The sequence below is a fragment of the Podarcis erhardii genome (assembly GCF_964252035.2).
Source record: "Podarcis erhardii genome assembly, chromosome: 1".
In the NCBI taxonomy this organism is placed as follows: Eukaryota; Metazoa; Chordata; class Lepidosauria; order Squamata; family Lacertidae; genus Podarcis; species Podarcis erhardii.
This window is the reverse complement of record NC_138497.1, coordinates 90,656,436-90,679,624: the sequence shown is the minus strand read 5'-3', so window position 1 is coordinate 90,679,624 and position 23,189 is coordinate 90,656,436. Positions and strand designations below refer to the sequence as shown.

The following is a 23,189-nucleotide window of genomic DNA, read 5'->3' as shown; positions in this document are numbered from 1 at the left end:
CAGCGTGCGGACTCCTTGCAGGCTCTGCACTGCTCGAAAAAGCAACACAGGCCTGCAGAGCCCCGGAATGGAATGGGGCTCAGGCACTGGGATTCTGGCACACCCTGCCCTATTCTGCCCCACAGGCCCCTTGCCCCACCCCCTGTACATGGCACGTACACTCCACCCAGGCACCCAAGCAGCTAGCTATGCCACTGCTGGGTGTTTCAAATATGTGCTAGCAGGATCTGTGCACTGTTAAAAGCTGAAATGACTATGACATCGATACTGAAAACTTTTATCACAAAATTTGATTGGACTAGAAAAAAATGGTTTGCAAAAAGGGGCCAGAAGTTGTATCAAAGTCTGAAATCTGAAATTCAGGTTTTGAATTTGTGGATTTGTTTTTCAAGTGTCAAAAAAGGATCATACACACACACACACACACACACACACAAGCGTCCCTTAAAAATAAGATTTGTATATGAGCTCTTTCTCTTTCAGTGCTCATTGTTCCTTCTTTGTTAGGTTTTATTACACCAGAGGGAAGGGGATTCAACTCTTTGCCCCAAACTTGACTTTCTCTGCAGCTTTCTTGTGATGAGGAAGAGACAAAAAATGGAAATGGAAGTCTAGGATATGAACCCTTTTCCCTTATCCATCAGGGCCCAAGATGGCATTCTAAATGCCCATTAAAGCTTTTGCACCAATAATGTTTTTAGGTGCCATAAGACGCTTCCCTGTTTTTTCTGCATCACACTAAAAGAACTGGCCTTCTGGAAAGATAATAATATAATCAAAACAACCCTTCATGTACAGTCAACTTTAGGCTCTAAATTTCTGGATATTTTTTTTTTCAAAAAAGCTATATTTGCACACAAGAAAAACTGTAGTATTCTTTTCTTTTGGTACCATATCAGTAAATATGTATTTTTAACAAGAGGAAAATGAGCCATCTGTCATCCCAGAACACCACAGCAGGGACTTTATTAGTCTGTCAACAGTGGGGCCTGTCAAATTCAGTTCTTCAATAGCACAGATTTCATTTCTTTTTGGCATTTAACATGACAATTGTATTAGGAGGGTGAGCATGACAGTCACTTCTGTTAAGTTCACCGCCTGCCTCTTAACGGTTCTGCTATGAGAGCAACAAGAAGAGAGGGAGAAACCTTCCTCCCAGTGGCGTAGCGTGGGTTGTCAGTACCCGGGGCAAGGCAAGTAATTTGCGCCCCCTAACCCGTGGATTTGCGCCCCCTAACCCGTGGATTTGCCCTAACCCCAGATGTTGCGCCCGGTGCTGCCGGCCCCCCCTGCACCCCCCACGCTACGCCACTGCTTCCTCCCACTCCTTATTCCTTTATTTGTTGTTACTGAAAATGGCATTTCATCCAGCACCCATTATTACAAAGATGCCTGATTATGCCTGTCAGAGTAGGCAGATAAACATTGTCAATGACATTCAACCACAGGGGAAAGAATCTATCTGGATGTAAGGAACCCTGGGCAGAGAAATAAGGGGACATGGGCATGAAGGGCTTTGAAATAATGGGGAATTTCTGCACTGGATTCATAAGCTAGCATGAATGTCGTGTAAGGACTTAATGAAAGATATTACAAAAGCTGAACAGTGAAGTGAAATATGGAAGTGAGAAGGCTGGGCATGTTTGTCAGTGGAAGGTCATAGAGGAGACAGTTGCGGTAGTCAAGCAGGAGATGACCGAAGTGTTAGAGTTTTCTCAGCAACAGTAGCAGCAAGGTGCAGATGAAGATTTCTAGCTTTGTAATCTTGTTGTGTAGGAAGAAGTAGCATGTGGGACCAAATATGAGGAGAAACTGAGAGGGAGGAGACAAACACCTGGCCAGTGCTTAACCTAACCTAGAAGTATCTGAAGAAGTGTGCATGCACACGAAAGCTCATACCTAGAACTAACTCAGTTGGTCTTTAAGGTGCTACTGGAAGAAAATTTTTTTATTTTGTCCTAACCTAGAAGGTGGGTCACGATGTCATTCAGGGAAATCGAGAGCATATGAGGAGCAGCATGCTCAGGGGAGAAATGTGAGAATGTCACAAACTGTGTGTTTGCCAATCCCATTCAGCCGTCTGAATACTGTCACTGGTTTAGGGTGAAAATGACATTTTAAATGAGCTATTGCTGTTGGGTAGGCATCACTACTGAGCTAATGGTGTTGACAAATTGTCACCCTCTGCTGAGTATTTCTTTCTTGTTCCACACCTTATTGCAATGCTGTCACAGATGTCTCTTATTTTTCCCTTCATCCCTTCCCTAGCACTGATTGGCTTACATGATTGCAACCCAGTATCTTATTAATGGGTTATGCCCAATTAAATAATACATAGAATATACCAGTTTAAATAAATAACTTTATATTACTCATGTTTATTATTTTCACTGTATTTACTCTGAATATGACTTACTTGGATATACCCTGTTGCATTGCTTAACCATCACTGATGGAATGAAGGTTAGTTCTGGAGGCCGCATCTGGGGCAAAATTCAGTGACTAGCCTGCTTGTGGAGGCAGAATTACTGCCAGCATATAATATCCTGCTTCCAGTATTTGCACTGGCTGTCATTCTGCTCCTGGACTCCAAGTCCAAGGTATTGGTACTAACTTATATGTCCCCATACAACTTCAGACCACGTTACTTAAGCCTTATCCCTTAAACACCCAATAGATCACTGTGTTCTGTGGAAGGGTTTCTCCTGCAAGCTTGAAAAAGATCAGAAGCCCCTGTTCTGTGGAATAGTGTTTCTATTGAGATATGAAGGTGCCCACTATCTTCGCTTTCCAGAAGCAATTGAAGACATTTTTCTTCAAACAGGCTTTCCCAGCTGGATAAAGGGGTCTTTGCCACAAGATTCTGCTTGTTAGGGTTTGAGTTTTGTTTTCAGTGCATTTTTTGTGTGTGCTTAAAAAAAATAAATATGTGAAAATCAGCACGAAATGGTGGTTTAGAAGGTGATTAACAGATCAATCATAATCAATACAGTGAAGAAGAGCCAAATTTCAAATTTTAACAACCAGATGCTATCTGCACCACTGGAAAAAATAAGTTGTAGCTCAGACACAAAAACAAGAAAAGAAAAGAAAAGAAAAGAGAGAGAGAAGATGATTAAGAGGAAGTTTAGACATTCACAAAGAAAATTGGGTACTGTTCACACATTGTGTTACTACTGCAGGGGTAAAGTCCCGAATCTCTTGTTTTGTATAACAGGTTTTGATTGGGTGTTGCTTTTAGCATGGCAGCCACCCACATACTGACATGTTGGGAGGGACCACATGTTATTCCTGAATGGCTCTGAAAAAACATCCTAAACCGCACATTCTCATTGTCTCTGGCTATCATAGCCACATGATACTGTATTTCTGGTGCCAGAAAACTAATTAAGGAAATCAAAGATAAGGAAGTGAAATATGGGCCCACAATGTTATATTTTGAGAGTGTGAATATTAAAAAAAATAAAAATGAAAAGGGAATCAGTTCCTTCATTTCATCTCTGTTTTTATCTCTTTGAAAACAATTATGTTTCTCTGGGAGAGTGTTATGCCATTTTAAGCCCAGTGCGTACGTTACACTCTGCTTTGGTTTTCAGGATGTGGATTTCCCCGCCGTTGGTTTGTGTGATAACCTCCAAAGGACTCTTTTGTTGGCAATAATGCTTCATTATACCATCTGCCTGCATTCCTAATGAGTGACTTTACATCTTTCATTCATATTTCAAAGAAATCATATGATTTTGCTCCAGCAAGCAAAAATTATTAATAGGTAGAGCAGGTTCTAGAAACATCCATAACCCACAGCCAACTCAGTATATACATTTCTGTTTAATTATTTTTCTGCCCTGTATCTGTCAATGCATGATACAAGAGGTATCTTTAGCAAGGCCCCTAAGTGGCAACATAAGGTGTCCTTTAGTGAAAACATTCACAGATTCAATAAGTGAACTGTATGAGAATTGCCAATTTTACACACTTCCCACCACTCTGTCTCCGGTGTACATCCCCTCTGTGTGTGGGAAAGAGCCATAGATCATTGCCAGAGTACATGTTGTGCATGGAAAAGGTCCTATGATCAAACTTCAGCATCTCTCAGTAGAGGTAGGAAAGAGACATGTCTGAAGACCTGGAGTACTGCAGCCAGTTGGTATAAACTTGCTACACCAAGACAGAAGGACTAATTGATCTGGCAGCTTCATATATCCTAACCACAAGTGCCATGAAATGTGAATCTCCCCCATCACTGTTATTCTTAAATAGAAGGAAGGAGGATTCATGCATGTAAAATGCAGACCTTCCAAGTGTCCCTATTTTCCAGGGATAGTCCCAGATTTACAGAAGCCTTCCTGGTTTCTGATTTAATCCCAGCATGTCCCGCATTTCCTTGTTTTCCGCCGAGAAATTTTGTAGGGTATGGAGTTCTGCAACCCCCAAGCCAATGAGATAAGTAAATATAAAACCTTTGGAAGACATCTGAAGGCAGCCCTGTATAGTTTTATTATGTTTTTATATATGTTGGAAGCTGTCTAGACTGGCTGGGGCAAACAGACAGATAGGTGGGGTATAAATAATAAAATTGTTGTTGCTGCTGTTGTTGATAATTTCCATCAGAGAAATGTTGGAAGGTATGAAAATGCTGTTACCAGATTAGTTCTTTCTTTTGCCATGTGAAGCTTCATTAGAGCAAGTGGTGAGACAGAACTAAAGGTTGCTATTTTCCTTGAGCCTCAAGTTTCTCCGAACTTACAACTCTTCCTATCTCATTGATGACTCGTTTTATGTCTCCCTCCAATCCCCAAACCGCCACATCTAGCAGTGTAAACAATTCTCCACTGTGTGCTAATTTCCAAATTTGTTTTTGGCATTTCTTGCCTTTCCTCTTGAGAACTCAAGGCTGCTAACCACAACAATAAAGTCATGTATTAACAATTAAACACATTATTTAAAATGTAGCACCAATGCAGAAGGAAATAAAAATACGACTGCAAAAAAAAAAAGATGTTAAAACCCAGAATTACAAATGAAAATGGTTTCCGAAAGATGTAGTCTTGAACCAACTTCTGAAAGGACATGAATGAAGCAGTAAGCTGGTCTTTCCTTCAAAGGGAGGTCCAGAACATAGGCATAAACCACAAGGAAGGTCTGCTCCATGTTGCCAACTGTACACTTTTCTGGGGAATTTGGGACATCTAGGAAGGGCTCCCTAGATAAGCAGGCTCATACCTTAAAGCCAGTGATGCTTAATTTTGAAGAAATCAGTGGTAGCCACAGGAAAAAACTGACTTGGGACACAGCAGGATGACCCTAACTAAAGGTCATCCTTTGATTCAAAAACATACATGAAGTAAATCGAACCCTGATGCTTCCAGTTAATATGCTGACTGTAAATGATTTTGTCCCAACTACTGTGTCAAGCAAAATTGTTCTCTTTGCTGAACCAGTTCCATAAGATCTCTCTCTCTCTCTCTCTCTCTCTCTCTCTCTCTCTCTCTCTCTCCCCCCCTCTCTCTCTCTCTCTCTCTGTGTGTGTGTGTATATATATATATATATATATATATATATATATATATATATATATCGCTCTATAAGACGCACCAGACCATAAGACGCACCTAGTTTTAAAAAATATTCTGAATCTCAGAAGCCAGACCAAGAGGGATCGCTGCGTGTGTGGGTGTGGGTGTAGGTGTGGGTGTATATATATATATATACACACACACACTACAAAATAATTCGTTGGTTAGTGAAAAGCAGGACTGTTCATTACTAACATTCTTTAACCATTTAGCAGTGTTATTTAGATTTGAAAAGACCTGTTTACTTCAGTTACGCAGAAAGAAAGCTGCTAGGAAAAGTTGCATAGTATACCTCGAGGGGTTTATGTTTTGCCAGACATGCTACACCAGTAAAATCCTGGGGATTAGTGTGTAAACATATCTTATCATTTTTCCCAGTCAAAATTACTACACAAATGAAAGCCGCTGCCACCACAATATTATGAAGCAGCTAATCTATTAACTGCATGATTTTGATAGCTAGGGGAATTTTTGGAGCCAGGAACAAAATAAATGGGAATCTTACGAGGTCCCCTTGCCTCTCATAATCTGTGTTAGCATGCAACTTCTACACAAAGTTCTAGTATGACTGTTGGATGTGAAACGTGGAAACGTGGAAAATTGCAGAGAAGAAATTTGACATTGAAACATCCATTGAAACATCCAATAATGACCCCCAATGCAAATGTTATATGTTGTAATTAGCACCGATAAGCTTTTATTCTTTTTATTACAAAAGGGAAAGCATCTGTGTTTGCTTTCATTCTTGCAAGATGTTTCCAAAATATTTTCATCTCCTATGGAAGGAAAACATCTCGATCAATTCGCTATGTGTGGCAGAGTGTGCATTTTAGCACTTAGCTAGGGGGAAATATAGTAAGCATGCTATTATGGCTAATGAACTCAAATTAATACAGTATGGTAACAACTGATTTCATCTTAGTTATGTGGAATCAAGGGACATATGTATATGTAGGCAGAGTTGGAATTTTGGATTGGTGAAAGGAGAGAATGCACAGAATCCATGGATCAGAAAAAGGAAATACATCAATATTCCAGTATATAGCAGTTTACAGTCCATCACTTTTAGCTTGTACTCAAGGACTTTATCCCTTAAACCATTATTTACAATGTAATCTAAATAATGTCTACTCAGGAGTAAGTCCAGAATTTCCCAGACATATCTGGGATTTGCCCATCAGAAATAGCGTCTGGGTGGAATTTCTGAAGATTGGCAAAAATGTTTGGGGGGGAAATTCCTGGAAGTGTTGAGTTTTTGGTGACTTAATTTTGGACGAAGATCTTGCAAAAAAAAAGCTCAACAACTTCACTTTTTGAAACATGGCAACCCAAATTGAATTAAATTGGTATAGGATTGAAGCCTTAGTTGACTGCTACTTGTTTCCTAACAGTTTCTCCTCATCCCTCTCCCTTTTCAAATTCTAGCACCATCTTCAGGATTATTATATGTGAGAAAAAATGACTGCTCTTGAATGATAGCATCTTGATTTAATGAAAGAAAACAACACAGCCAGTTTCTCTGTGAGGGCTACATTCCAATCTCCAGCAAACAGAGCCCAATTAAAGACTGTTGAGTTTGCTTCCACTTAAACAGGACAATCTGCGGGTAGTTTAAAATGGCACAGAAATGCTTGGTGGTTGCTTATAATCTCACTGTGCGACAGCCACTTCTGTATATGAAGACAGATTTGTATACTGAATGGGCATGTAGCTGCCATACCCTTGCTAGCTAATTCACAGTGAATCTGAGTACTGTCAGGTCAGCTTTACTCCTTAGGCTTCCACTACAGATAACCAGCTCCCTGCATAGTTTCAGCCACCATGCAGTGAGATAGGCAGTTGCTGCACAGCACTAAATTGTCCCAAACTACCTGAGCTATTATTTTGATGTGTATACTGCAAATATCTGTTTCTCTTCCTTTCAGCTATTTATGAGAAGTCATGTGAAGCCTATCGGCACCAAGGGAAAACATCTGGTTTCTTCCACATCGATTCTGATGCAAGTGGTCCACTTCCACCGCTTTTAGTCTACTGCAATATAACTGGTAAGAACATCACATCATCTCATCTGCATTTAGCACTAGTCATAATCTTTTCATTATAAAATATGTGGCCTAAAATTTCTTGCATATTTGATTGTTGTTGGTGTAAATGAGCTGGAAGAGGGAAACAGAGGGAAATCTTTGAATCAACAGAGTCTGAAGGAGCTCCGTGTGTGTGTGTGTGTGTGTGTGTGTGTGTGTGTGAAAGAGTTGTCATAAGCAAAGTGCAGTTTTAGGTCTTTTCTCTTCTGAAACAAGCTTCAGATGTTGTCTGGATTTGTTGCACCAAACTTCGCACACAGAATTGTAAGCACAACTTACTCAGTCTTACTTGTCTTAAAGGTGTGGTAAAAGCTTTGTTTATAGTTTCACTTGTAAGGAAAATATGTGGTAAGAGATTATCATACCTTCTTTCCCTTGTTTTCTTTCTAGTCTCTTTTTTCCCCTCCCTACTTCCTATGTTTCTCCCCCCCCCCCCCCAGATTCAAGGTGGAGTTTAGGGAGAGAGAAAATTGAGACACACAATAAAAAACTTTAACCCATTTTTTTTTAAAGCAGAGGTTAGGGTCAGTAGACTTATTTCTTAACCCATGTATACATGCACAACAGCTGGAAGGGATTCTCCTAGGGTAAAGTAGAGGCCTGTTCTCCCTCCCTTTCCCAGCAGATTGTGCACATGGTGCATTTCAGCCCATTATGTGGAGGTGCAGAGTGCTCCCATCTCATATTGCTGTCCATTCTTCCCTGTGCTCAGTCAAAGAATGCAGGCCTGCATTCCTTGATGGAGCAGAGGGAAAGGGCAGGACAGGATATGGGAAGCACACATGGCCATTCATATCTTCTAATAGCCTGGTGCTTGAGGACCAAGGGATTGTGGAGGTGAGGTGGAGAATACAGATCTCTGTTATCTTCTCTGAAGGCCCCTTCACAGATTGAGTGGGCTGGAATGAGCCATTCACTTGTATCCCAAAAATGTGTAATAGACAATTGAATAGACAGCAAACACATCCAGTTGCAGCAAGGCAAACAATAATGTTGGTAAGCATTAATACAAAAGCGACCTTTGGGTCAGCCTAATATGATATGGATTGTTCCCTCTGTGTTTAGAACTTCAGGGATGCTACTGATAATTTGGCTTAGTACTAAATCTATAGCCCTTCACTCCATGTCTTGCACTGGCTTGTTAACTGCTACTATATACTGAAGAATGTTTAAAATGAACCTTCCACACACCCCAAGGGGACTATGTTTTAACCTCAGTGTCTGAACTATTTGGTTACAATACCCAAAGTCATTCTGCTGCTATGTTTCTCCCAGTGTTGCAGTTTTGTCATACTCTCAGACCCCAGGCCAAAAAATCAATAGCACTTAGAAGTTGGTATGACAAGATCAATGCTTAATTTTAACTTGGTCAGGTATTTATCCATTATTGAAAGCCTTGTTGTTGTTGTTGTCTTTGAGAAAGTTGAGAGCAGGAGCAATGCGGATCCTTTTTTCTTTTGCAACTGCCAGTGATCAAAAAATCTGTTTGGAGAGTACCACCACCATAAAGAGAATAAGAACTGACTTATGAGGTCTCTTACTTTCACAGCTTGGTGTGAGCTTTCTATTTAGTGGACTGTAGTGCCAATGGTGGTCCTCTTTTACTTATTTTCCAAGGAAGGCAGAAATAATCCACATAAAATAGTTGCGTGTGAAACATCAAAGCTGGTCAATAAAATGAATGGGCCTTGTGAATGCTGTGTACAGGTGGAATCATGTGTGATCAGAACAGTGCTTAAATTCCCACTGGGTATGAATCCAGTAAAGGTAAGGCTAAATTTACCATTTAGGGATACAAGAAGAGCACATATTCCATCTCCAGCAGCCTTCACCCTCCTGTTGCCTTTCAGAAGTCTTGGATGATAACTCCCATCGGCCTCAGCCATCACAGCTGTGCCATCTGGAGCTGATGGAATTTGCAATCCTAAACAGCTGGAGGGCACTATATTGGTGAAGGCTGATAGACAAAGGGGGGAGGTCTCCGGACCTTTTTTATATAAACCACACATCCCAGAATTTACCTGGATTTCATTTACCCAAGTGGCTCATTTAAAGGGGCTATAAAGGAGAATGAATGAAGTGGAATGAACACCAGTGAATGAAAAGGGCGAAAGGAAGAGGCTGAGATGCTATCTTAGTTTACGCAGTACTTGGCTGCTGTTGAGAAAGATGCAATGTGAGTCAGCAATATGTTTCATCAACATTCTGGCAAATAATAGGGACTCTGCTGTCATTCAGCTTGTTCTTTCTAGGACATTTTTTTGTCCTACCTGGCAATTTGAGCAGCAGACTTAGTCAGCAAAAGAAGTTAACAGCAGTACAAAATGAATAGTAGACGTATTTGGGCAATTTTGCACCACAGTGTTTTGGGACCAAATAGAGGTGTGAAAACACTCTCTCCAGTGCCAGCCCCCAAAAGCTCCTGGTACAGTAGTTCAGTGCCTTAAGGAATCCTCCTCTGCCAGCCTCTGTATATAAGACAATACATCCTTTCATGTTCTTACTGACCAATGGAACATGTAGGCTGTGTGCTGGAAATAAATGAACCAACAGAATGTAACTCTCTATCTGGAGAGTTTCCTACTTGAAGTACTGGTTTGAGAGCCATAGTGGACAGCATGGAGGGGCACTGCTGCTCACCTGACCCTGGTTGGTTGCCTCACTGCTGCTGTTTACTGAGTAATGCAGGTAGGGAAGGCAGATATAATACAAACACACTTGCCAGAAGCACTGGTTTCCATCATGCTGACCTCGCTTGGCCCTCACCCCTGTCCCTGTCCCTGTACCTCCCAGAAGGCAGCAGTGATACAAGCACCTAGAGGTCATGTGAGTGGCACTGCCCACTATGGTTTGGGAGAAATATATTCAAATGACTATTTTTATTACCCTTCCTCTAGAGACATTCACATCAGGGTGGTGTTTCATGCTTGGCAGGGAGTTGGACTCAATGGCCCTTGTGGTCTCTTCCAACTCTATGATTCTATGATTCTATGATTCTAGGAGTAGTAATAGGCTGCTAGACTTTAACATCAATGGCCACTGGCCATGCATATTTGAATGCTGCCTATCCACAGTTCAAACCATACTAAAGGAGGCTTACAACATGGAGATATATATATATATATCCATGCACACGCACAAATAAACAATAAATAAAACATTTAAAATATACAACCAAACTGAATAATTTCCGCATAAATCATAACAAAATCTAAAATACGGTAAATATACAAAAACAGCAGCAGCAACAACACCTTCCCCAATAACACACCCCCAGCCCAAGAGTCTGTTCCAGTTTTTGTAGCTGGAGTCAGTCAGGGCCCTGTCCTCCCAGACCAGGTGGAAAAAGGCTTGCAACAATGGCATACATAGTTCTCAACAAACTTGTGAGATAGGAAGTCATGCTGAGAGACAATGACTAGACCAAGGTTACCCAGTGAGCTACAGGACTGAATGAGGATTTGAACCCAGGTTTTCCTGCTTCTATTATAACATCTGTCTTACGCAACCACACCTAAGCTACACGGGGAAAGTGAGTAATTTCAGAAAACTGAAGCTGACATGATAAGGTTCTGGTCTTTCCCCCATCTCTCTGTGCTCCCATACTTTCTCCACCATACCTTGATTTTGTAGCTGGCAGCTCCTTATCACACCAAAGTGTTTGCTGTATGCCCGGTCACAAGCCTCTTTAAGGAGAAGACCTGGGCAGCATTGCTAGGCACCATGGAACAAATGTGCTGCATCAGCTCACAGAGCACTTTTCCCTCTTGCTCCTGTAGTACTTACCATATGTTTGGCTTGTTTGAAATTTAATCAGTCTGAATAATCTTGTTCAGTGACAAACATCCTAAATCACAGGAAAATGATTTTGTTTCCAGGAGCAAATCATTCTCCATAGGGATATTTCAAACTAGACAAATAAAAAATGAGAACTAGATGGGAACTTCTGCGGTTGGGTGGGACAAAATTCTCTTATTTTTTGCCTGGTTTGATTTATATGCTGTCAGAGTCAATGCAGGCTATTCAGAACATGATGGAACCGTGGAAAGATTTAAGGTATCTTCCTGTTTTAGAGAATATGTAAGCACTCATATATATAGATATTATTTGGTGTGTTCTTCTATTTCTTTTTCCTCCTCTCATACCTACAGTTTTGGGAGGTTATATCCTCATGAATATGGTTTTTCTGGGCATAGATTGTCCTGCCAAGAGCAAAGTGGATTCCCTGCTTTACCAATTTTGTCAGAGTAGCATTTGAGCTTTTTCACCCTTCTAGACTCAATCTGCCTTCTAGCACCCCCAGCCATTGGGTCCACACTGCGACGTGTGCAAAAAGCATTGAATACAGCCATGTGTATGCAACCTACAGCTCTCTGAAAAAGTCTGTAAACTGGAGTATTCATTCAATTTGGGCATGGGAAATTAGAATAGAACAAGACATCCTGAACTAACGAACATGGAAAACATAATAGAACCAAGTAGCAGTTCATCACAAAGATGGAAAAAAATGAGAGAGCAGTCACTTCCACAAATCCATTGGGAATAAATTAGAATCCTTTTCTTGAGGGTATTAAATGCGCCCATGTATCTTGCCTGGGCTGTTCTTCCATGAGATGTGCCCCTCCTTTTCAGCTTTTTCATGCCACCCAAGTGGGGGCCTGCCCTACATTTTAGAGTCTCTGTTCTAGAAATATTGTCATATGTAAAAGAAGCAATCACTTGGCTGCCCAGAGATAAATTACTTTGACTTACACTTTCAAAGTGATTATATTCTAAGAGGTGGGGCATTCATTCTCTAGTCAGCCTTGAGTTTCTTCTGTAATCTAATTTATCATAGAATTTCAGAGTCGGAAGTAACCCCAAGAGTCGACTAGCCCAATCCCCAGCAATTCAGGAATATGTCCCATCACCCTTGTTCCGGCAGGCCAGGAAACACTGGCCCTGCACAAAGAGGGCCAGCTATTGTACCCAACAGTCAGAGTCAGAGTCAGAGTCAGAGCTACAGGTTTTTTTTGCCTGGGTGAAGCCTCCAGAGGGGCGCCAATAAGGTTTGCACCCTCTGTGTGTTTGTGTGTGTGTGTACATAAATGTGGGGGGGAGGGGTGCCAAACTGGGTCTTTCACCTGGGTGAAATAAAGCCTAGTTTCGCCCCTGGCAGGAGCAGCTGTGTAAGGCACGACTTCATCTAGCCCCTGGTAAGGTTCCTTCCGGTAGAAGTTTTAGAAAGCATTGTATGGGATGGGAATTATGTGACCCACACAATGCAACACCAACTACAGCTCTCATCAGTCCCAGCCAGTATAGCCATTGATCAGGAAGTCTATAGGTTCCCCATCTCTTATGTAGATTATTTGCAGGCTTAATTTTGGAACTATGCAACCTATGTCATCTCTAATCTTTGAGATTGTCCTGAACCCAAGACCAGTAGAAACTTGGGTATTTCAGTTCAAAGCGTTGTAAATTTAAACAGGGAAAACAAGTAGAGAAAAACAGGACTCCCCATCGCCGTGTGGTGGCATGATGTTGTATCACGTATATGTAAATCACCTTTTCTTTACCAGTCTAGCTGAATCTTTGCAAGCTACTCACCAAGATCAATTTGGCGATAATCAATGTCTTAAGCTCATGAGAAAGAATAATTTTTGGTGTGTTTTTGTTGTTGTTATTGCTATAACTTGCCATCTAAATAAAACTGTACAGACTATCTTTTTTAACCTGCTTTATGCTTGTAGAAGCACCTTCTGCTCACTGAGCTAAATACAGATTCAAGAATCCAGGCCGAATTCTCAGACCTCTCTGAGTTTCTCTGGAAACTTTTGCTTGTTTTTAGGTGACACTCTGGTCCTGGCAGCTTGATAGTATTTATTATTTGCTCCCCAATTGTGTCTCTCTGCAGTCTTGGGCTATGCAAATTTATTCATGAGAGCAGTTCTCATGTTTTTAAAAAGACAGCATTTGAGCACACACCATATGTGCCTAGAATGCAGAAAGCAGCTAGCTCCCTGCAAATGCTGGTTATCCTATCCCACGCTGAGTACAGAATGGAGGGGGAAGAGAAGCCTCATCAGCTTGAAGAGCGAAGGAAAAATTAGGAAAGGCACAAAAAAGAGAGGAATTGTTCTGTCCCGTCCACTGGCAACACATGATGCAGCAACATGATGCCAGATTTCTTAGGACTACAACTCCTATCATTTCTAACTAGTGTCCATTCTGCCTGTTGCTTATGAGAGCTGGTGTCCAACTGCATTCAACATTTCTCAGCTGAAAAAAGGGATATTCTATTCAAAATCAGGAAGCTTCTCCAGTGTTTGCTCTCACCTCACACATTTGCACATAAACATCTGTCACCTTGAACCAATTAAACTTTGAGTCCCTGCCAGGAAAGAAGGTGGGAAATTATCACAATAATAACAATAACAATAATGTGAGAATGGTCAGGAATATATCAAAGAGTAAATCCTGTTGAACTCAGTGGGACTTACTTCTGAGTAAAAGTGTTTAGGATTGCAGTGTAAGGCTGCACAGTCTATACCCAATTACCTGGGAGCAAACTCTATTGAAAACAGTGGGGCTTACTTCTGAGCAGACAGCGTAAGGCTCAATTAACAATAAAGGAATAAACAATCCATGTGTTTCCTAAAACATAAGATAAAAATGGTTGGCTGCTGAAGCATTGCAATTAAAGAATTTAAAGCGAATTGGTTACATTTTTCTTCAGAATTATAGAAAGGGCTTTGCATGTCAGCTTCACCATTTCTTTCGTTTGGTGCAGTTGTTTTGTTTTCTGTGTAAACAGGACTCCGTTTTTTGCACCTACACACACAAACACAGCAAAGGCTCATCTTTCCGAAAAGGACTGGATGTGGAGGGTCTGATCTCTCCACCACTTTTAATTGTCCTCCAAGACATGGAGGGGAGGAAACAGGAAAACTGGAACATTCTGGAATTAAATCAGAAACTGGAATGGCTTCTATAATTCCAGGACTATCCCTGGAAACCTGGGAAACTTGGAGGGTACGCACCACTTTGGCTAACCTTTACATAATGTAAGAAATAGGCTTTTGCATATGAGTTATATAAAAAAAGTATACTTCAAGTTCTCCTTTTTTCCCAACCTTATGTTCAGTTTATGTTTCTGTATCAGTTTGTATTTCTTTTTTAAGTCCTAATGAAAAATAATCATCATTTTAGTGGACATTTTTCCTAATCTATGCATTTTACATGCAGTTCTGCCGAATGTACACATTTTTTTTGCAAGTTTCCCCTAATGTGCACTTCTATATGTTTATCTTCACTATTATATGCATTTTAAGGCACCCTTTCCCCTACATCTTTTGGATGCAGAACTGAATTGCAAAATTTGAAGAAGACTGAATTTCAAAGTTTAGCTGTTTTAGGTTCAAATGCTCTTTCTGGATTTGCACATTATGTAAGTTCAAATCCAGAAAGAGCACAACACAGGTGCCACTGTCGTCTAAACCACTGAGCCTAGGGTTTGCCGATCGGAAGGTCGGCAGTTCAAATCCCCGCAATGGGGTGAGCTCCCGTTGCTCGGTCCCTGCTCCTGCCAACCTAGCAGTTTGAAAGCACACCAAAGTGCAAGTAGATAAATAGGTACCGCTCTGGCAGGAAGGTAAACAGGGTTTCCGTGCGCTGCTCTGGTTCGCCAGAAGCAGCTTAGTCATGCTGGCCAAATGACCCAGAAAAACTGTCTGCGGACAAACACCAGCTCCCTTCGGCTAGTAAAGCGAGATGAGCGCCGCAACCCCAGAGTCATTTGTGACTGGACTTAACTGTCAGGGGTCCTTTACCTTTACCTTTAAGTTCAAAACATGAATGAAACTGAATTTCTTCCCCATCCCTAACTTCTAAAACTATCCCTCAGAGGTGTCTGCCCACCGCAACTCTTTTATAAATGGAGCCATTAAATGGCTAAGTTGTAAGGCTGCAAAATTAGCTTGGAAGTGAAGCATTGTCACTTATACATTGCAAAACAATTTAACAAGCTCTTAGGATATTTGGCTTTTGCTGGCTTAAATTAACTTTTTTCCAGGTTAATGTAATGCAAGGAACATTAGTTGTCCTTCAGCTGCTCTACCTCAGCTTGGTCTGAAACTTATCCAAGAGTGTAATGAAATAATAAAGCTGTGTGTGTTGGGAGGGAGATGAAGGGAGAGCTTGTGGGAGAACTGTTTCCTCATTCACTCCACACACATACAATTCCAGGGAGACCTAATTAATTAAAGAGAGAGAGGTGGAAAATAGGACATGGATGTGTTAATGTTATTCTGTGTTGCAATGAGGAAAGCGAGCAAGGCCTGTTTACATAGTCTACGAATCGCAGCCTGTCCGGCTGGGCCCTTTCCACAATTATTTCTGAAGCAGAGGTACAATGCAAGGAAGCATGCAATTCAACTGAGGCAGCACCTGCAGTCCCATAATAGCCAATTAATTCCTTTGCAAAGAAGTACTCTACCACTGCTGAGATCGGGGATTACATCTCCAAGCAGACAGAGGAGGTTGCAGGTCCTTTGAGTTGCTACAATGCTACACTTTCACACATCAACCAAATTTCACATGTTAACAGTGACAACAAATGTTCAAAAGCACCTACATTTTTATCAAGCAGTTGTGCTCTCTCTGTGTGTGTTCACATGCTGCATCATAGAATTCCTTAATGCCTTAAATTTTGCAAGGCCCCACAATGTACTCCCCCCCTTCTCTGCCCTCACACTGGTTCCCCAACCCAGTGCATATTTCATTTTGTTGCTGTGTACTGACTTCCTCACTTCCAGACCCTTAGCTGTTGTCTTTCCTCCAGAGCTCGTAATGCCTTGCATTTGGAGTGCTGTGCTCTCCTGCTTGCCAGTCAGAATGATCCACCTTCCTCTCTCTGTACACTGTTCCAGGGGTTCTCCCAATCCCACTCCACCCCAAGCCAATTCCAGGAGGCACGAGGGAGGGGGAGGGGAGAAAAACCCCAATCCACAAGCAGAAGCCTTTGAGGCTTCTGTTGATGAGATTCATTGGTTCAATCCAATCCACTGTGCTTTTAGTGAATGCTCCCTGTCTAGTCCAGTACAGGGTTAACTTTTGTTTTGTGAAAGTTGTAGTCAGTTTCTAGTTGAGACAGTCTGTTGGAAGGAAGGCACATTATGATTACAGAACCCTCCTCAAAAAACCAAACCAACAAACCAAAACCACCACCCTCTGATACTCCCACTCCATTTCCTCCTTGTTTCTTTTGGTATATTATTCCATGTCTTTTTCTTTGGACTTCTGTGAAACCAGCCCATTTAAAAAGCACTCTTTCCCTTCCTCCCTTTCTGTCTATCTTCTCCTTTTTTTCACAGCAAGATTCTCTTTATATTTTAGACAATTGTATAAAACATAGGCTGCAGTTCCAAACACATTTTTTGTTAAGTGCACGCAGCACATGAGCCCGGGGGGGGGGGGGGGGACATCTCTTTAGGGAGTGAAAGAGAATGATAATTTGTACCCATCAGCAGATCCATTTCATCCAGAGTTAGCATGTTATCCGTGTGATTTACTGTGGGTTGTTTTGTTTTCCCTTTCTTAAACAAAACTTTTTATGATCAGTTTTAGTGACACGCAGGGTGGCAAATCTCTGTGGCTTAAAGAGGGAAGGCTCAGCAAGAGTCTTTCAAGTGGCACAGCAAGCTGCAACTCCCACTGCTAAAATGTAGTGTGTTGTCAGAGGCACTTTAGTGGATTAGCAAACTCCTTTTAAAAGTTAGCGTGCATTTGCTTCGCCTCCCCTCCTTCATCCCCTTTCAAAGCACTACAGAACCCAATTATAGAAAAATACTGGCAACCATCAGGCCAGCTTTTTCGTTCTAAACCTGTAATGTGCAACTTGTACTAAATTTGCCACCGCCAAAAAAGACCTAATTGGGTTGGGGGAGGCAGAAGGTTAGAAAGAAGGCTTTCTACATCAGAATTCAGATCTCATGGGGAGTGAGCCTAATGCAGCTGTAATGGTAACAGTAGGAAGCAACCATAACTAGTGAACATTCACGAGGTGCAGATCAAGGAGAGTAGTATCCATGCATCTATGCAGTCAACAGCATGGTAAGTCTTTAAAGGGTGTATAGGATAAAAGTGTCACAGCTGTAAAGTCTTCTATCACTTTTATGATGAGATGATTGAATTGGAGGCTGGGTGCTGCTTGGCCAGAAGCAGCACCAAAGGGAGGGAGAAGGAAGGTGAGCTCTTCCCTGTCACGGCCGCCCTGAGAGTTGCCTCTCACCAATATTTTCTTGCTGTTTAAAAACAAAAATCTAAACAGTGGGGTGGGCATCTTAGATAGTTTTATAAAGTGTATCTTAGGTGGTTTTTAAGTGGGGATAGACAAATTCATGGAGGATAAGGCTATCAATAACTGCTGGTGATGATGGTGATATGGAACATCCAGATAGAGGCAAGATGCCAATTACTGGCAAACATGAACAGGAAAAGACTATTGAGTTCATCTCTGGTTCCAGACTTCCATAGCCATAATGGTTTGCCATTGTGTGAAACAGGATGCTGCTGTAAATAGCCCTTTGATTTGATCTAGCATGGTTCTTCTTATGTTCTTATTTCCTTGTTTGCACTGAAAAGCATGGTTTATATAGAGAAAGAGGTGTATTTTCTGCAATGTCTCCATCCCTTCCTGTTTTCTGTCCTCCCCTCAAGATAAGCATGTGTTGGTTTCATTATTTGATAATGTGCTAGCTATTAAAGCACAGGAGTTTGGTGTGTTTGGATGGTGTTTGTGACTAACCTTTGACCTCCATAATAGTTCAAAGCTCAACCCTGTAGCAAATTTAATTGATCGCCATCTCTGCACAGTTGTTCTTTTTCTTCTCTTTCCTTAGTTGTAAGGAAAGGCACAATACTTTGTTGCAGAGCCTTTTTTAAAAGTTTCCTTTTACCTTTTTCCTATTCAAGAAGCTAGTAGCTAAAAAGTAGCTAAATCAGTTCAGTTTTATGCTTAAAATAAAAGAAAGGGCTATCGGCTTTACACTGCACTAAAATAGAAGGCCAATTTTGCCTCTCCATCAGGCATGTTTCTTCAAGGTCAGCACTTAATAGCAGAGAATCCGCCTTAGTATCTAGCGGTTTTGAGAGTTCTCTCGTTCTAGAGGAGTGCAGTGCTGATGCCCAGACAACAGTCCTATCTTTAGTCCAGTGATATCACTTATCTGGATGGATAAACAACTCATGTGCTTTGTTGACCCATGTTGACTCAGAAAGTGACTGGGAATTTTGCAAGTAACGCCAAGAAACCAAATTCTAGGGAGGATTGTTGCTGTACCTGCTTCTTAGCCATAATTGGAAAAGATCAGAATTGCATCTGTCTCACTTATGGTAGCAGTTGAAGCCTACATTGTCCTCAGCACCAGTTTGGTATATGTCTCATTGTTTAAAAGTACCATTTTAGGAATACACACACACACACACACACACACACACACACACACACACACTCCAGTATCTATAGGGAAATGCACCAGATGCTGTTGTTGACTTTCCCCGCTTTTCTCATCTTTTCCCCATTTTGTTTCACTTAACAGAAGATAAGATCTGGACTGTAGTCCAGCACAACAATACTGAGCTGACTCGAGTCCGTGGGGCAGATCCAGAGAAACCATATGCCATGAGCTTCAACTACAACAGCAGCATGGAGCAGCTGGAGGCCATGATAAATAGTGCCGAATACTGTGAACAGGAGACAGCTTACCACTGCAAAAAGTCACGTCTGCTCAACACTCCAAGTAAGTGTCATAAAGTGAAATGTTTCCTCTTTAGCTACTGGTGCTTGCACAGTTAAGATTCGACAGTGCTACACCAGTAAAAAAGAAAAAGAAAAGAAAAAAATCAAAAGAGAAGTAGAACACAAAGTCAGGTTCCTCTCTGCTTTCTTATGCACACACAGGCTAGTGTTATACTGGATATTTCCATTTGAAAGGAAGCAGAGTACCACCATGTATGGCAATACTACAGAAAGAGATGCCGCACATCTGTGGTAGAAAAATATTTGCAGAGACCATGGCATGATGTATCCTTGTTCGCCACATCTGTGGATGTCAGAGAATTCTGACAAAATTGGAAATTGCTGTAGTTCATGTGTTCATCTGTGGTCAGGAGCAGAAATCAATTTGTTCACATCATTGTCAAATCCAGAAACAATACATAATTAGTTACTTTATTTTAAATCATTTCCACATTTTTTTAAACATTGAAATGAATGCAAGTTACATAAATTGTTATGGAAGTTAATCAACCTTCATTAAATACCAGGCAGTAAGATGAATAGCATAGTATTTGGCAAAAACCTGAAGTGCAGCAGAACAGAAACAGCTCTGGTGGTAACAAATACAGTTTGGAATTCTTCATTCCTTTCATTTATTATATTTCTTTGCCACTTTTCAGCCACATGAGTCACAAAGCAGCTTACATACAATAAATAATAGCACAGTAGAACATCACAGTTACAACATAAATGATAAAATAATTAACAAATCATCAGTAAAACAGCCACTGTCTATAAAGCACTATTAACAATACAACTTAAGAAATAGGCTAAACAGCACAGCCACAAGAAAAGTCATATTATAAAACTCACAATGCATTACAGCATTCATAATCCACGGAACAATATTAGCAACATTAACAAACTAACAACCAAAAACAAACTAAGCACTGTTGAATTTGCTAACATATTTTACATCCCTAGCTGCTTCATGTTGCAATTAGCACAGATGTTATTTTTGTTAACACCAAATGGTGAATATATATATATATATATATATATATATATATATATATATAGACTGTGGGGTTGAGTGTACATCTCCAAAGTTATGATGCAAAGTGCAAACAAAATGAATATTTTAGGTGGAAATGCATTGGAAAACATACAGAGATGTGTTTTTAGGGAAATATTTACAAAATGTGTGCAAAATGCATACAGTTTAAATCCATTTTAGTGCATTTTTAAAAACCCCACAAAAAGGGAAATGCGCTCTGATTGGGTATATGTGAAACGGACACAAAACTCAAATAGGCTGCTCATTCTTAGTTTGCTGATGATCTGGAAAGGGTTAGTCTCCTCCAGTAACTCTTGTTTATATGATGAATCAGAGAAGCAGGTGTATTTTGTGAGAACGCAACCAACACATTAGTGATGCGACCAATTTCCCCAACCAAATCCATTTTTGTTTATGCCCCCTCCTTGTGTGTTTAATTATGTTTAGCCCAGGGCAATGGAAGTTAGAAAGATATGGAATATGCACATAAATAAGCCGTGTGAACTGTGGGAAATTGCAAGGTATCTGAGACAGCTTGTCCTCAGTTGTGTGCAAGAGGCCTTTAAATTAAAGAGAAACCCTGGAGCATTGTGCATGTCCATGATTAGAATGCATTGTTGCATTCAGCGGTTAAGTAAAGAGGAAAAAGTCTGTCTTCAAATCCCTAATATTACAGCATTGTAAAATAGTCTTAGTTGTGTATGGTCTTTTTCCTGGCCAACTTCTGTTAGGTTGCAATGTATTTTCTGAGAAATATTTGAACTTAATTTTTATTTCTGCTTCCATATATAGATTAGCTTCTTTAAGATCGCCTCATCTCCTGCATTGCAGGGGGTTGGACAAAGTGACCTTTGAGGTCACAATTCTATCATTCTATAGTCTTTCAAAGGAAACGTGTGCTTATGGAATCCATGCCATAAACTGTTGCAGACCTCTTAGGATTGTTTTCAGTTGCCCTCTGTTGTTGACTTTAGAGATCAGCATGCAGTTTAGTGCTTTCCTCAGAAATGTATTGGTTCCTTCAAGTATTCCATTGGATGAGTCAAAAACTTTCAGAGGCCACAAGAATGCAAGAAGTAGAGATGTGCTAGAAATTTCAAAGAATACTTTTTTGACCGTTCATTAGCTTGGTGGGGGCAATAAATTTATCCAAATGTTTTATGCAAAAGCTGCTGCTAAACCGTTTGGGATGGCTAAGGTTCCTTTTCTTTCTCTTGCTTTTTAACTAAAACACACACACATAAAGCTAGTGCTGCCCAGATCTCTAACTTGGGGTCTGCTCAAAGCAGTAGGAGAGCCAGGATCCCAGATATCCACACCCCTAGGAGCTGTCAGATCTGGACATCCCTGCCTTGAGATTTGAGTCATCCATACCAGTTCCCTGGGTTTCTGTCACTCCCAGGGCTATGGGACCAGACGGTGAATCAGGCAGGGTATCTGCATAACACATGAATTTAAGGGCCAGGCCAATAGCATTGCAGGACCTGAGGGGCAGAGGCTAAGCACTGTTTTTCTTCATGGGATGCCCATTGAAGGAGGCTACTTGTCTTCAGTGAGCTTTTCTGTCTGTACAGACCAGGCTTTTTGGACCACACAGAAACTTTACCCTTTTCCTACCTACTTCTCCAGAAAGGTGAAACCAAATTGGCCATTAGTCATTCATATTCTAGACAACATTACTTGAATCATTTTAATGCCTTCTAGCTTGGAACCATTTGTACTCATGTTCAGTGGAGTAACTAATTCGATATTGGATGGACTATTTAGGAACATGAGGGCTCAGGATTTTCCAAGGGCAACAAGAAATATCTCCTGGAGAATACTTATATAAATCGCTGCTATTAGGTTGGGTTGCCACTCACACTAAAAGGGATGGGATGAGATGGTCTTCTGTTTCCTGCAAAGAGTGAGGCCACCATTTTGTTTTCACTTTGTCCTTCTCCTTTTGGAAAGAGATTGGTTCTGATGGATCTCAGGGGGGACTCTTGTGGGTTATTGGTGTGACAAGCTGATCCTGCCCCTATTTGGCCCTTTCCACAATCAGGAAAGCATTTTCTTGCTCATTGTCAGAACCTGCTATCGCCATGCTTCCTCTTTTCCAATATTTTCCACGGGGTTCAAAATGTAGAGCCAGGCCAGTGAGATGTGTGGCCTGGAGATGGAAGAGGAGAATCCCAAGGCCAGACAGAACAGAGACCTGAACAGTCATATTTGACCCTGAGTTCTATGGTTACTCACTCCTGATCAAGTGATGTATAGAAGAGCTTGCATTATCCACCTCCAGCACAGAAACCATTTTAGTGAGTTGCAAGTCACTCTGCCTATCTCTGACAACCACTGGTGTGGAGGGAGCTTATGCATGTTTGTCAGTATGCAGAGGGTCTGTTTACATGGCTGCCAAATACACAGAGGATCATAGGCATAATGTATGTCCACAGGTCACACAATAAGTAACTTATGGAATGTTACTCTTTAATCCAAGCAGACCATTTTTTCACACCTCTCTTTTGTTTTCAATGTTGTTAAAAGGTGGAACTCTATGCACTTAAACTTCCATGTGTGATTACAGTACTTGATCAATTCTTCTGTCCATGGAGATCTGTTCACATGGGTAACTTATGAAGGGGATGAAGGTTTCAGTTAAACCAATAGCAAAGAGGAGACAGTGGCTGAGAGTAGCCACCACTGAGTTTGTGGCTCAGCTGGAATTTGAA

At 41.0% G+C, this 23,189-nt stretch overlaps 1 protein-coding gene and 1 long non-coding RNA gene across 2 annotated transcripts in view; both read left to right on the top strand.

Moving 5' to 3' along the window:
- Window positions 1-23,189, top strand: part of LOC309337183 — a 642,870-nt gene that overhangs the window by 518,273 nt on the left and 101,408 nt on the right. The gene's annotated exons all lie outside the window — the stretch shown is intronic.
- The window catches only part of CNTNAP5 (contactin associated protein family member 5), a 305,914-nt gene that overhangs the window by 190,608 nt on the left and 92,117 nt on the right, over window positions 1-23,189 (top strand). The window contains exons 12-13 of the mRNA XM_081852594.1: window positions 7,502-7,621; window positions 19,240-19,440. Coding sequence (XP_081708720.1) covers window positions 7,502-7,621; window positions 19,240-19,440 — 321 coding nt within the window. The remainder of the gene's footprint in view (window positions 1-7,501; window positions 7,622-19,239; window positions 19,441-23,189) is intronic.